Raw genomic sequence first — 16,287 nt, forward strand, 5'->3', positions numbered from 1 at the left:
CCTTAAATCTATTCATAATTCTGCTGCATGCCTTGTATTCCACCAGGGTCATTATGCTCATGTTATCCCTCTCAAGCCACTTCATTAGCTCCCTGTCCACTTACGCAAACAATTCAATCTCCTCTTACTGACCTACAAGTGTACCCACTCTGTGGCTCCTCAATTTTTCTCCTCTCTCCCTACACCTTACCCCAGGAACGCCATTCTTTGGGTAAGTCTCTCTTGTCTGTATCCTTCTCTTCTACTGCTAACTCCCGACTCCGCCCCTTCTGCATTGCTGCACCATACGCCTAGAACAACCTGCCTGAATCAGTATGCCAGGCTCATTCTCTGGCGGTATTCAAACCCAGACTCAAAGCACACTTTTTCCAATGCTGCATTTAAGAACCTAATGCTTCCAAATTGTAATACACTAGCTATCTGTTTCTCGTTTCCTCCGTAGCCCCCTACCCTCTCAACCTCTTCAGCCCTTTGTATGTCCCTTCATGAGCACCATATATTGAGCCACCCTGTGTCTTGTGGGTCTGTCATAATTTAGACTGTAAGCTCTTTTGAGCAGGGACTGTCTCTTGAGTGTTTAATATACAGAGCTGCATGCATCTGGTAGTGCTATAGAAATAATAAATAGTAGTAGCAGTAGTAATGTCAACCAGGTTCCAAGGTGCCCTACCTCACAATAAGATTCTGTTTCTGACAAATACAAGGTAGCAAGGTATGTTGCGATGCTGCTCCTCTTCCCTGGACTCCCCTTTAGGTACTGCAGCCTACAATAATACCTTGGGAAGATCACTTCACTCAGGATCTCTCTGATTTGTTCTCCGAGAGAGCTTTTATCTCTCTGCTCTTTCCTTGAACCCTGCCTTTTTGGCTAGATAGTCCTGCTTCAGTGATGGCATATTCCAAAGGAAACCTGACCTTGTACCAACCACTCCCTCCCTCCCTCCCTCTTTTGGCAGTGGAAAAGTTGCAAGAGATAGTCTGTGGGATGGTAGTGCAGTTGTGGGGGTTAAATTTTAGGGGGATGGGGCAATTTATGGCATGATAGGGCAGTTGTGAGTGGTAGTTTTATGAGGTAGGTGCAATTTGCAGCATGCTGGGGCAGTTGTGAGTGGTAGTTTTAGGGGGTAGGGGCTGTTTGGTTGGTAGAGAAATTCCCTAAATCCTATTTTTCACTGTATGTAAATAACTTTCTATGCAGCAGAAGCTGGAACTCCTTTTCTTAAAGAAATGCACTGGGCCATTTGGGGGAGGTATTTCTCTGGAAGTCCTGGTCTGATCTGGGCCATTTTAGAATGTGATATGTCTTTTTACCAGTTCTTCCCATATACCAAGTTTCATTATGTTCTAATTCTTCAGCATTATTTTACCCCCAGATAAATGAACAGACATGCTGTGGTCCCTACTGTATAATTCTTTTCAGGTTCCATTGGGATGAAAAAAAAATAAGGTAAAGGTGAAGCAAAGGATGAAAACAAAATGAAGAGGGAAAAAACAAGGGTAGAAAAATATTTTCAATTTAAATCAGATTGCAATTTTGATTGTTGCTTAGGTTTCAATATTTTTATAATTTTTTATATACTGAATTAATCTGTTATTGATTACTAGTTTTTTAACCCGTTACATTAACGGGTGCTAGAGTAGATGTGTAGACTTAGGCATTTCTTTCTTTCTGTGTCTGTCTTTCTGTCTCTCTCCCTGGCCCCCTGTCTGTCTGTCTTTCTTTCTTTCTGTCTCTCTCCCTGCCCCCTGTCTGTCTGTCTCCCTGCCTGTCTTTCTTTCTGTTTCTCTCCCTGCCCACTGTCTTTCTTTCTTTCTATCTCTCCCCCCTGTCCAGCAGCACCCATTTCCTGCTCTCCCTGTCCAGCAATAGCCCTTTTCCCTTCCTTTGACTTCCCCCCAGTCCAGCAGCACCCCTTCCCTGCTCCTCCTGTCCAGCATCCCCTAGCCTGGGCACCTTGGGGCTTTTGCTAGGACGGCCTACCTCGCATTATCGAAGTGGGCCGGCCTAGCAAATGCCCCACGGCTGCTTGATGAAACTGCGGCTGCTACTGCTGCTGGTCCGGGGGTGAGAAGAAGAGGTGTCCTGGCAGCGACAGTGTAGTCAGAAGACAGGAAGTCAGCCAGCATCGGAGATAGTGAACTAAAAGAAAAAATCACTCCATGGACCTATTCAAAGTATTATATGGATGATATAACAGAGTTCACAGGCTTGCTCAGAATCATGGAGGGGAAAACTGGGGCGAACCCCAGGAAAAACCACCTCACAGCCCAATCATCGCATGGAAAGTAAACCAGACGTTATATCATTTCATATGTGTTTTAATGTTGTGAAAAAACTACGGACTACTAAGCTTATAGTCAAAGAACTTAGGCAAACTTAACTTGCAGCTTGCGAGTTCCGACATGCATGTTTCGGTCCTGCCTCAGGGAACACACAGGAAAAGTTAGAAAAGAAACGCTCATGCAATGGGAGATTCCAACAAAGGACTGTTGTCTCACATAGAGAAGCGCATATAGCGCAGTTTGACTGCTTTCTTTGACTATAAGCTTAGTAGTCCGTAGTTTTTTCACAACGTTAAAACACATATGAAATGATATAACGTCTGGTTTACTTTCCATGCGATGATTGGGCTGTGAGGTGGTTTTTCCTGGGGTTCGCCCCAGTTTTCCCCTCCATGATTCTGAGCAAGCCTGTGAACTCTGTTATATCATCCATATAATACTTTGAATAGGTCCATGGAGTGATTTTTTCTTTTAGTTCAACATATGCATTTTATCACTCCGGTTACATTGTTTGTAACTTGTCCCCTTTCTCATATTAGCATCGGAGATAGTGGCAGAAGGCAGGAAATCAGCTGAGGCAGGCACTGCGCATGCACGGCACGGCACCATGGATCACAGAGGCAGGGAGATTGAAGTGCGCATGTACACTAAGGGTTTTATTATAGCAGATTCTCACTAAGGGTTTTATTATAGCAGATTCTCGGTTCCAGTATTTAGCAAATGCTTATTTCAGGGAGGAGGGTGATTTATAGACTACATTTCTCTACTTCTCTAGTAGTGCTGCACTGCATATGCAGTCTGGATTCCTAAAGTTTTTTCAGTTCAGTTTTTGCTTGCACAACTTTTTGTTTTAATTTGTGATCTCTTATTTGGCAAGGGTCTGACTATGTTATGTATATATGAGAGGTGAAATGTTTCGCAGTGGTGTGTAGTTTCTGCATTATAGCAGAATTATTCAATTTCATTGATTCATTGCAAGTATTTACTACCTATGTTCCTCCACATTCTAAATTTTGAAAACTAAAAATGGCTGTGGGAAATTCATTGTAACCCCCCTCACACCCCCAATTTGCACAGACATCACTTTTTCAATAGACCAGCTGATGAAAGCAAATCTAGTTGTAATAAACTGCATCATGTGGCTATTGATTTTGTCTATTTTTAATATGTATTATTTGTTGTGATGTTTTTATTTTGTGAATTTTGCTACTTATATTACACACACCTCTCTGGAAAACCTTATTTTGGTAGGAAAGGTGGGTTATAAAACATTTTTTAAATAAAACACAATCTAGTCATTCTTTACATTTATAAGCCTAACAATAGATCAAAATTTTCTAGGATTTTTATTTTACTGCTAGAGCCCTGAAAGCAAGGAGAAATTATACCTTGCCTCATAATTTTCTTTAGTAATCAAAACTGCTCTGCACAAATGGATTATCCCTTTCTACCAGCAGGTGTAGGTAGAGAAAAAAAAAATGAGTTCTACCAGTGACATCACTGGACAAGCTGTGGTTTCCCCTGGAAGATTCTAATAAGCATCTGCCCAAGCAGAAGGGAAACAGATTGGGACTTCTATACCACCTTTTTGTAGTTTTACAACTATACCCAAAGTGGTTTACATACAGGTACTTCAAACATTTTCCCTATCTGTCCTGGTGAGGGTTACCAGATTCTACTTTAGTAAAATCAGGACCTCTAGACCCACCCCTAGACCTGCCCCCCCCAGGCTCACCCATTCTTGGTGGGCTCACAATCTACTCACAATCTAATGAACCTGGGGCAGTGGAGGATTAAGTGACTTGTCCAGAGTCACGAGGAGCAGCGTGGGGTTTAAACCCACAACCTCATGGTGCTGAGGCTGTAGCTTTAACCACTATGCCACACTCCTCCAAAGACTCTGCACATGCTGCAGGTTGCTAAGTTCTGATCTTCATCCATAATTGTAAAGTATTTCTATACCAGACTTCTTTTATCCATTGCATTTAATTTAAACACTTTTAAATGAAAACACTCTGAGCCAATAGACCTATACAACTGTAGATCAATGCTCTGAACCAGTGAAGGACAGAGGCAAGATCATACCCTCCAACCTCATTAGCATGGTTGTTACACATAATGAAGCTGTAATAAGTGACTTGCCTAGAGTCACAAGGAGCTGCAGTGGGAACCGAGCTCACAATCTCAGGATGCTGAGGCAACTGCTGCAACCACTAGGCCAACTCTAACCACTAGGAGGTGGTCCTGCCTCTCTCCATTCTCTCCTTCATTGGCTCAGTGATTTAATGTACAGCTATATGGGTCATGCAGCTGGGACTGAAGGAGGAAGTGTTCCATACCTTGTAGCAGGAGCCAAAGAAACTGTTATGCATTATTAGGTTATGTTATGTATTGTATCATTCATATTCAAATTAAAATCACTATTTGGCTGAATATGAATTATGTATTCAGTGCACTATTCATGGCCAATTGGTTTGAATATGAATATTCGTTACAGCTCTAATTATATATACAGCAATTAGATGATTCCTTAATATTAATACCTCTGAAATAATTTTCTATAAAGTATATTCATATTAACAGTGTCAGTCAACAATGGAGGAGTAGCTTAATCAAGTTTCAAGTTTATTGTAGTTTTGATTTAAACGCAATATCAAGTATTTTCAATGCAGACTACAAACAGGGAAGCCAGAGTTCAAATCCCACTTCTTCCACTGACATTCTTAGTGACCTTGGGCAAGTCACTTTATCTTTCACTGCTCCAGATATTTAAAAAAAAACTAAGTCAGTTGGGCAAGGAAATAACTCATACTCAAATACATAAATTGCTTTGAGCTTGATTTGGAAAAGATAAATAATAAAGCTAAAATCTAAACTGATATAGGCAATAAAAATATAACAGACCAAGCATACCACAGTGTCCTATAGTGAAACAAACATCAAGTTTCCATTTTTATTTAAATCTGATATACCGCAAGTTAAAAAAATATCATAAGAACATAAGATTTGTCGCTGCTGGGTAGAGAGCTGCACGGGAACGGGGACGACGGGAATCCCGCGGGTTCCCCCTTGGGGTCACAGGGATCCCATGGGGACGCCCCCTAGGGTCGCGGGGATCCCGTGGGGACGTCCCCCAGGGTCGCGGGGATCCCGTGGGGACGCCCCCTAGGGTCGCGGGATTCCTGCGGGGTTGGATGTACTTGAGCCGCGAGGCTCGTCTTCTTTTCCCTACCTGCCCTGCCACAGCCGACCCGGAAGTCTTCCACGATGTTAGTGCTGACGTCGGAGGGAGGGCTTAAGCAAAGTCCTCCCTCCCTCCGACGTCAGCACTGACATCGGGAAGAAATCCAGTCGGCTGTGTGCTGCAGCAGGACAGGTAGGGAAAATTCAAGGCAGTGGCGTACCAAAGGGAGGGCGGTCCACCCCGGGGCAGCCTTAGGGAGGGGTGCAGAGCCGGCCAGATCCCCTTACCTTCGTGGCGCTTTCCCCCATCCGACCGACAACAGAACAGGCCCAGTCTGACAAACCTCCCTGCCCTATAGCCACGAATCTAAATTATCTTCTTACAGCAGCTGGATTCAGGGCAGGGAGGTTTGTCGGACTGGGCCTGTTCTGTTGTCGGTCGGGCGGGGAAGCGCCACGAAGGTAAGGAGCAGGGAGGGAGAAGGGGAGGAAAGGTGGAGTGGAGAGGAAAAGACGCTTAAGGGAAATGGGTAAAACTGAGGGGGGAGAAGGACGCTGAAAGCACTGGGGAAGACAGAGGGGGGAGAAGGATGCAAAAAGGACATGGGGAAGATGGGGGTGGGGGATAAGGATGCTAAAAGGACATGGGGAAGACAGAGGGGGAGAAGGATGATGAAAGGACATGGGGAAGACGATGGGGGGGTGGAGAAGAATACTGAAAGCACATGGGAGAGGAGAAGGACGCTGACAGGACATGGGGAAAATGGGGGGGGAGAAGGACGCTGAAAGGAAATGGGGAAGAGAGAGTGGGGCGAAGACGCTGGCAGGGAAGAAGACAGAGATGCCAGACTATGGGGGAAGCGGAGGGAAGAAGATGGGTGCCAGACCAATTTGGAAGGGGGAGAAAGGGAGAAGCACAGTAACAGGGCAAATGGAAGACGCAGAGAGAAGAGAGATAGTGGATGGAAGGAATTGAATGAGAACATGAGGAAAGCAGAAACCAGGCAACAAAGGTAGGAAAAAAATTCTATTTCTTTTTTTTTTTTTGCTTCAGGATAAAGTAGTATATTAGTTGTGTTGATAAAAATTTATAAACATTAGAGGCTCTGGTAGAAACCCGTTTACAAAGTATGTATTCTTCCCAATTAATATTTCCAAATTAATAAAGTCTCTTTGCTTATTTGTAAACAGGTTTCTACCAGAGCCTTTAATTCAGTAGCATAATTAAATGAAATAACTATTTCTGAAGTTTATAGGGATGGGTGGGGATGGAGGGGATTCCTTGCGGGGATGGATGGGGACTGAGGGGATTCCTTGCGGGGATGGGTAGGGACTGAGGGGATTCCTCACGGGGACGGGTGGGACTTTGACGGGAACGGGTGGGATTTCTGTCCCTGTGCAACTCTCTACTGCTGGGTCAGACCAGTGGTCCATCATACCCAGCAGTCCGCTCACGCCGCAGCCCTTAGGTCAAAGTCCAGTGCCCTATTTGAGTATAGCCTTATTAGTGTATGTTCTGTTCCAGTAGGAGCTTATCCAACCTTGTCTTGAATCCCTGAAGGATGCTTTCCCCTATAAAAGCCTCCGGCAGAGCGTTCCAGATTTTTACCTCTCTGGGTGAAGAAGAACTTCTTACGTTTGTAGGAATCTTTTCCCTTCTAATTTTAGCAGGTACTTTTTCGTTCTCTTCACCTTGGAGAGGGTGAACAATCTCTCTGTCTCTACTAAGTCAATTCCCTTCAATATCTTGAATGTTTCGATCATATCCCCTTCTCAGTCTTCTCTTTTCAAGGGAGAAGAGGCCCAGTTTCTCTAGCCTCTCGTTGTACGGTAACTCCCCCAGTCCATTAACCATTTTTGTCGCTCTTCTCTGGATTCTTTTGAGTAGTACTATGTCCTTTTTCATGTACGGTGGCCAGTGTTGGACACAGTATTCCAGATGGGGGCATACCTGGCATGATAACCTTTTCAGATCTGTTCGTGATCCCTTTCTTAATCATTCCTAGCATTCTGTTTGCCCTTTTCGCTGCTGCCGCGCATTGCGTGGACGGTTTCACTGGCTTGTCTACAAGTACTCCCAAGTCTCTTTCCTGAGGGACTCTCTCTGAGTATAGCACAGGACATCCTGTATTCGTGCATATGATTTTTGTTACCAATATGCATCACCTTGCACTTATACATGTTGAACCTCAATTGCCATTTTGCGGCCCATTCCTTGAGCGTATTTATGTCTCCTTGTAGGTCTTTGCAATCCTTCTGTGTTCTCACTATTCTGAATAACTTTGTAACGTCCGCAACTGATTCAGAGTCTTACTGGTGACATCAAGATTAATGCGGTGTACAATTAAATTGTTTTAGAGCAAACAGAAGAGAATAAAAGAAAAAGGAAGGAGAAATGAAAGAAGGAATTGCAATGTATGACAAAAAATGGATAGAAGAGTATAATGAAGGAAAGGAAAATCTGTGTATCGCATTCATCATCATCATTCATGACAAATTTGGAGCTGAAGAGGCTTGACTTTTTTTCTGAGGTTGTTTTAAGTTGTGGACAACTCCTCCTTACCTACAATCTTAGTCATTTCAAGTAAAAAAACTTTATCATTACCTTGTGGTGGGGAATAGTCATCTGAGTCTGTGTCACTTTCACTACTGTCTTCCACCAGAAAGCTGGGGTAGTTCCAAGACATACTCAAGATTCCATCCGACTCATGAAGGAGAACATGTGCCAACATTCGGCCATGACAGTCCATCACAATCACCTGACCATCAGCAGTGCCAAACAGAACCTGCAATACAAATATCAGACCGACACAATAAAAAGGTACATACACACATTTTTCATAATGCTCCTGGTTTCATTAATAGTATTTAATACGAGAAGGAACATTTCTAGTATTTTCAATTAATGTTTGTCAACAATTGAATTCAATGTGTAGTACTTCCAGTTTAACTTTTCTAAACATTTTTCTGAAGTATCATTTCAGACTTCTGTACAACGTAGAGACAAACATATTGTGATTTATTTCATTTGTTATGCACCACCTTGGGTGAATCATTCCTAAAAAGGCAGTTAATACATCATAACAAGTAAATACCTCAGCAGCAACCATGCAATTGAAATCATGACATTTAAGAATATGACCAATGAAAATGTTTATTTAGGACTGGCTGCTAATGACCCATGTACCACTATATATACTATAACAACATTTATAAAAAAGGGGAACTTAAAAACTCCAGGGTGTCAATATACTTCATATTAATCATTGTTAATGGAGTCCAAGTATTATCACAGGTTTCAACCTGCAATAAAAGGACCAGTAGTCCCTGGCTTTAATACTGCACTTTAAGGGAGAAAACTAAACCCATTGTTGCCCCCCCCAAAACAAAAAAAAGTTGATACCTTGAGGGACAGTCCCTTGAAGAGCTGTTATTATTGTCGTTTCCTGGCCTGTCCCTAGGATGAAGGTAAGTTCTGCTGCAGTGCTGGAGGAACTTCAGGACTGAGATGTCATTTTTTTCACTTGCTAACTGAGATAAGTATATTTATTCATTCAATTTTAGTCCTTTTTGATTTGCTTTTATATATATATATATATATATCCTATATAATAAAAGGTTAGTGGCGCATGCGCTTTTAAAAAAGCGTGATTACTGCGGCCGTGGTGTGTGATCCGTGGCCGTGTTCCATTTTAGAACCCGGCCAATGATCACTCTGGCCATGCCCCTCCTCCCGCCCTCACCAACCTGAAGGAAGCTCAGCAGACCTCCCGCCCTCACCTCACCAAGCTGGAACCATACCTCCCGCTCTCGCTCACCGCTGTCGCTGCTGCTGCCGCTGATCCTCCTCTTCTGGCCAGCCTGCGATCGTGGCCGGCTTTGGCGGGCCTCGTGGGCCGCTTTCCGGCCTCGGTGGCACGTTCCCTCTGACGCAAGGGATCGCGTCGGGGGGAGTGTGCTTTCGGGTTGGGGAGCGGCATGCGAAGTTCGCCGGGGCCGGCCACCACGATCGCGGCCTGCTTTGAAGAGGAACAGGCCAGGTAAGCAGGGGGATTAATTCAGGGGGCCAGAGGGAGAGGGAAAGGGGCCATGGAGAGATAGGGAGAGGGAAAGGGGGCTTCTTTGGGGGGGGAGGTGTGCTGGGGACAGACAGTTTTACTCTGGGGGGAAGACAGAAGGGCCCATGGAGAGACAGGGAGAAAGAAAGGGGGCTGCTTTGGGGGAGGGGTGTGCTAGGGGGAGACAGAAGGGGCCATGGACAGATAGGGAGAGGGAAAGGGGGCTGCTTTGGGTGGGAGGTGTGTGCTGGGGACAATGGGGTGTCTCCCTTATGCAGTATTAAAACCAGGGAGCTTTTACCACTGTTCCTTTTTTGCAGGTTCAAACTTGTGATAACACTTGGACTCCTGGAGTTTTGAAGTTTCCCCCTCATATTTGCTTAAGGGGATGCTTCAAAAGGGATCATTTATTCATATGTGGTGGAGATGTGATAAGAGGCAGTCTATTTGGCAAAAAGAACATTTCTAGGAAGTGTTGATATAAACTGATGACTTGGCACTTGCACCCCCTGGTTAAAAAAGTACTTCACATAAAATTAGTGAATTGCCTTCTGTTGCAGCCCATCTTATTATATAGCAGCTAACCAGAAAGAGATACTTTCCCTTTGAATAATAAAACAATGTATGGATGATATAAGATGGAGCGGTGGACAGCTGTCTCATGATTGCAAATAAAGTACAGTACTCCCCCTAAATTCACAGGGGTTCCATTCCAGGAACCCCTGCAAATTTCAAAAAACCATGAATGTCAAAAGGCAGGGAGGCAGGAGAGGGCAGCTGGAGCGCCAGTGGGTAAAGAAAATCACTTGCGGTCTGCTCCAACCACCTCTTCCTATAGTAAAGTCGAGTTACACCAATTAGGAGCTGCTTTGACACGCAGCTCCTGATTGGTGTAGCCTAACTTTACTACAGAAAGAGGTGGTCGGAGCAGACCGCAAATGAGTGAGCCCGTGATTTGTGAGCTGCGAATTCATGGGGGAACATTGTATTTCAAAAAAGTATGGATTCCATTTCAACAATACTTCCCTTTAAGAGTGAATAAAGAGTGGGGTTTGGACTCTTATTTTCACCCTTGCATTGACCTCGGGTTCATTATCGGTTCTACTGATTGGTAATGGTTCAGTAGTAAGGCTCAACCAAGAAGTTTTCGCTCATGTTTTACTTTGTCTCCTGTATCTCTTTTAAAGTCTATGATACTTTCCTCTCTCCCTCTGCCTTCCTGAGCCTGAAAAGTTGTTTGCGATTCTAGATCAATGGATCCCTCAGGGGAGTGATGTAGAAAAAAAATTTGGTACACAGATCAGCTTTCTGTGCACATACATAAAATTACTGTTCACAATATTTTCAGATCACAAGCTGTTCAGCACAAAAGTAGTAATAAAAGTTTATCTTTGTAAATGGTGGCTACCTGTTGATCATCAGGGGTCCATATTCCACAGGTGATTTGACTTTCCAAGTTTATTTCTGATGACCAATGCCTCTGTCCACTCACTGATCCAACAAGCACAAATCCATCCCTGTATGAGATAAGGGCTTGAGTCCCATCATGGCTCCATGTAAAGTCACTCACCTTGAAACACAAAATACAGACATTATTTATAGAATATTATTGCACTTTTGTGGTGGCCAAGCTAATACTGTATTTTAGCTTTCTAAACAACTGTTTCAAATGTTCTATTTTAATTTCATTTTGGCAATAGTGATGACCATCCTATGGTTGTCACAATATACTTATGCAGCATATAGTAACATAGTAAATGATGGTAGATAAAGACCCGAATGGTCCATCCAGTCTGCCCAGCCATACACTCTCTATAAGTTAATAATTTAATTTAAATTGTCCTTTTTCTTAGATATTTCTGGGCCAGAAATGCAGAGTTCTACCCATTACTGTGGTTAGGTTCCATCTACTAGAGTCTCCATCAAAGCTCACTCTAGCTCAGGGGTCTCAAAGTCCCTCCTTGAGGGCCGCAATCCAGTCGGGTTTCTTGATTCCCCCAATGAATATGCATGAGATCTATGTACATGCACTGCTTTCAATGCATATTCATTGGGGAAATCCTGAAAACCCCTGCTCTAGCCCATCCTCAACTGAATAGCCATATACAGGACACAGACCGTGTAAATCTGCCTAGTACTGGCCTTAGTTTTTTAGTAATACAAAAATTTATAAAACAAGTTACTCAGAAACTAGAGCAAACCTACTATGCTAGAACTAACTTCTAAAACAAGGAACCTATGACATTTTAGGAACCTAAAATATCAATACATCTGTTGAGAAAACTGAACAAGCCAAATTACTACAGAATGCTACTTAGAAAATTCATGCTAACAGAATATCTCAGTCACACACATAGAACACAAATGTCAAATACAGAATAAGTGACCTCAAACTATAAACATAAATTAAACCAAAACCCCAGACTTTGCAGGTACTACACCACCAAAAATGTAGAAAGAGATGCATCTCCTCCTGTACTGTACACAACAGAGCACAGTTACTTACTTGTAACAGGTGTTATCCAGGGACAGTAGATAGATATTCTCACAGATGGGTGATGTCATCCACAGAGCCCTGGTACGGAGAGTGTAAAAGTGTACTGTCACTTTAAACTTCTTCAAAAGTCTCGAGACTGCCCGTACCGCACATGCACTGGTGCCTTCCCACCTCACATCAGCTCGCAGGACCATCAGTTCAGTAAAAAAGCTAAGAAGCTAACTAGGGGAGGAGGGAGGGTTGTGAGAATATCTGCCTGCTGTCCCTGGATAACACCTGTTACAGGTAAGTAAATGTGCTTTATCCCAGGACAAGCAGGCAAATGGAATTCCCTAACTAATAGTGAAGGGTTGGAGGGAAGTTGGCTTTTAAACAAGAAAAAAAAAAAATCTGTAGAACTGATGGTGGTGGACACCTGGAACGTGCTGCCGGAGGTTGTGATAGGACAGAGCACACTACAGGGTTTTAAAGAAGGATTGAATAAATTCCTGAAAGATAGGGGGATTGAGGGATACAGATAGACGTAGAGATGGGATATAGAAAGAGTATAGATAGAGACCAAGGGGGATTTATGGGTTCAGATAAAGATCACCGTACAGGTCATGGGCCTGATGGGCCGCCGCGGGTGCAGACTGCTGGGCGCGATGGACCTCTGGTCTGACCCAGCAGAGGCAACTTCTTATGTTCTTATGACTGGCTGAACCAACTATCCCATCTGGAATAATTCTCCAGTCAGTAGTGGGATGTGAAAGTATGAACTGAGGACTAGGCTGCTGCTTTACAAATGTCCTCAATGGGAGTGGAGCATAGATAAACTACAGAAGTTGCCATTGCTCTTACTTTATGTGCTGTGAAACAACCTTCCAGCGGCAGCCCAGCCCGAGCATAGCAGGAGAAACAGTCTGCTAACCATGTAGAGATTGTTCTTTTGGTTACAGGAGTTTCCAGCCTGTAGAAATGAATGACAGGAATAGTTGGGTGGCGTTCTATAAGGTTTGATCCGATCCAGATAGTAAGCCAAAGCACGTTTACCGTCCAATGTGTGGAGTGCAGTTTCACCAGGATGGGAATGTGGTCTTGGGAAGAAGACAGAAAGAATAGACTGGGTGAGATGAAAATCTGAGACTACTTTTGGTAGGAATTTGGGATGACTGCAAAGTACAACTCTTATCATGATAGAATTTTGTATATGGTGGATCTGAGACAAATGCTTGAAGTTTACTAATTCAACATGCAGAAGTGATGCAGATTAAGAAAACTACTTTCCAAGTGAGGTGCTTGAGAGATGAAGTTGCAAGTGGTTCAAATAGAGGCCCCATTAAAGTGGAGAGTACAACATTGAGGTCCAAAGCAACCGGAGGAGGTTTAATTGAAGGTTTGGAATGAAGTAGGCCTTTCATTAATCTGGACAACAATGGGTGTGTAGCCAGAGGTTTATTGTTCAGAGGTATACGATAAAGCACAGTTACTTACCGTAACAGGTGTTATCCATGGACAGCAGGCAGATATTCTTGACTGATGGGTGACGGCACCGACGGAGCCCCGGTACGGACAATTTTAGAGTGATTGCACTCTAAGAACTTGGAAAGTTCTGGTAGGCCGCACCGCGCACGTGCCTTCCCGCCCGACAGAGGCGCGCGGTCCCCAGTTAGGATAAGCCAGCTAAGAAGCCAACCCGGGGAGGTGGGAGGGATGCAAGAATATCTGCCTGCTGTCCCTGGATAACACCTGTTACGGTAAGTAACTGTGCTTTATCCCAGGACAAGCAGGCAGCATATTCTTGACTGATGGGTGACCTCCAAGCTAACAAAAAGAGGGATGGAGGGTAGGTTGGCCATTAGGAAAACAAATTTTGCAAAACAGATTGGCCGAAGTGTCCATCCCGTCTGGAGAATGCATCCAGACAATAGTGAGATGTAAAAGTGTGAACTGAGGACCAAGTAGCAGCCTTGCAGATTTCCTCAATAGGAGTGGAACGGAGGAAAGCTACAGATGCTGCCATAGCTCGGACTCTATGGGCCGTGACAGAACCTTCCAGTGTCAGTCCGGTCTGAGCATAACAGAATGAAATGCACACTGCCAGCCAATTAGACAACGTACACTTAGAAACAGGACGTCCCAATTTATTCGGATCAAAGGACAGAAAGAGTTGAGGGAATGATCTGTGGGGCTTAGTACGGTTTAAATAGTAAGCCAGATCCCTTTTACAGTCCAAAGTATGTAGAGCCTGCTCTCCAGGATGCGAGTGAGGTTTCGGAAAAAAGACAGGCAGAACAATGGATTGGTTGAGATGGAATTCAGAGACAACCTTAGGGAGAAACTTTGGATGTGTACGCAGAACCACCTTGTCATGATGGAAAATTGTAAAAGGTGGATCCGCAACTAGTGCATGTAACTCACTGACCCTCCTGGCAGAGGTAAGAGCAATAAGGAAAAGTACCTTCCAAGTGAGGAACTTGAAAGAAGCAGTAGCCAATGGTTCAAATGGAGGCTTCATTAAAGCGGAAAGAACTACATTGAGATCCCAGATAACAGGAGGGGCTTTAAGAGGTGGTTTCACATTAAAAAGACCCCGCATGAACCTGGACACCAAGGGATGAGCTGAGAGGAGTTTTCCATGGACTGGCTCATGAAAAGCCGCAATAGCACTGAGGTGGACTCTGATAGAAGTGGACTTGAGGCCAGAGTCGGACAATGAAAGGAGATAATCCAACAAGGTCTCCACTGCAAGGGAAGTGGGATCATGATGATGAAGAAGACACCAGGAAGAAAAACGTGTCCACTTCTGATGGTAACATTGTAGAGTGGCCGGTTTCCTGGAGGCATCCAGAATTGAACGAACAGGCTGAGACAAAAGCGAATCATTCGAAGTCAGCCCGAGAGATACCAAGCTGTCAGGTGCAGAGACTGGAGGTTGGGATGTAGAAGGGTTTCCTGATGCTGTGTAAGCAGAGAAGGAAATAGTGGAAGAAGAAAAGGTTCCCTGGAACTGAGTTGAAGTAGAAGGGAGAACCAATGTTGCCTGGGCCACCTCGGAGCAATCAGAATCAAGGTGGCTCGTTCCTTCTTGAGTTTGAACAAGGTCCTCAACATGAGAGGCAGAGGAGGAAAAGCATACAGGAACAGATTTGACCAATCGAGGAGAAATGCATCCGCTGCCAGACGGTGAGGCGAGTATAGTCTTGAGCAGAATAGGGGCAGCTGGTGATTGTGAGGAGCTGCAAAGAGGTCTATCTGAGGAGTGCCCCATTGAGCGAAAATGGATTGTAGAGTTACAGGAAAGATGTGTCCACTCGTGAGGCTGGAGAATTCTGCTGAGCTTGTCCGCTAAAGAATTCTTTTCTCCCTGAATGTAAATCGCTTTCAGAAATAGATGATGATTTATGGCCCAAGTCCAGATTTTCTGGGCTTCCTGGCACAAGAGGCGAGAGCCTGTTCCACCCTGCTTGTTGATGTAGTACATCGCAACTTGATTGTCTGTGCACAGCAGGAGGACCTGAGGAAAGAGAAGATGTTGGAAGGCCTTGAGGGCATAAAACATCGCTCTGAGTTCCAGGAAATTGATGTGATGCTTCTTTTCCTGGGCTGTCCAAAGGCCTTGAGTTTGGAACTCGTTCAAATGAGCTCCCCAAGCATAAGGGGAGGCATTGGTTGTGATGACTAGTTGATGAGGAGGTAGATGGAACAGCAGACCTCTGGATAGATTTGAGGATACCAACCACCATTGTAGAGACTGACGAAGAGATGATGTCACAGATATGTGACGTGAGCAAGGATCCGTCGCTTGGGACCACTGGGTAGCTAGGGTCCATTGAGGTGTGCGCAGGTGAAGACGTACCAGAGGGGTGACATGAACTGTTGAAGCCATGTGTCCCAATAGTATCATCATTTGTTTGGCAGAAATGGAACTTTGAGGAAGAACCTGTTGGCACAAAACCTGAAGAGTGTGGAGACGGTTGGACGGGAGAAATGCTCTCATGAGGATCGTGTCTAGCACCGCTCTAATGAATTGAAGTCTCTGAGTGGGGATGAGATGAGATTTGGGAAAATTGACCTCGAACCCCAGAATCTGTAAGAACAAGATGGTTTGATTGGTGGCCAGTAGCACTGTTTGAGGAGAACTGGCCTTTATCAGCCAATCGTCCAGGTAAGGGAAAACTTGAAGATGATGTGAACGAAGGAAAGCAGCCACCACAATCAGACATTTGGTGAACACTCTTGGAGATGAAGCAAGTCCGAAGGGAAGAACTTTGTATTGGTAATGAC

General features: G+C 44.3%; 1 protein-coding gene across 9 annotated transcripts in view; it reads right to left on the reverse strand.

The window, feature by feature from the left end:
* Positions 1–16,287, reverse strand: part of TULP4 (TUB like protein 4) — a 179,820-nt gene that overhangs the window by 92,972 nt on the left and 70,561 nt on the right. For all 9 annotated transcript variants that reach the window (XR_004538729.1, XR_004538730.1, XM_033936754.1 and 6 more), the window contains 2 exons: positions 10,933–11,094; positions 8,072–8,252 (listed from right to left, as the gene is read on the reverse strand). Coding sequence is in view for 7 of the 9 variants with exons in the window: in XM_033936754.1 (XP_033792645.1) it covers positions 8,072–8,252; positions 10,933–11,094 (343 nt within the window). In the remaining 2 variants the exon portion in view is untranslated. The remainder of the gene's footprint in view (positions 1–8,071; positions 8,253–10,932; positions 11,095–16,287) is intronic.

This window comes from Geotrypetes seraphini, chromosome 3 (assembly GCF_902459505.1).
Source record: "Geotrypetes seraphini chromosome 3, aGeoSer1.1, whole genome shotgun sequence".
NCBI classification, from domain to species: domain Eukaryota; kingdom Metazoa; phylum Chordata; class Amphibia; order Gymnophiona; family Dermophiidae; genus Geotrypetes; species Geotrypetes seraphini.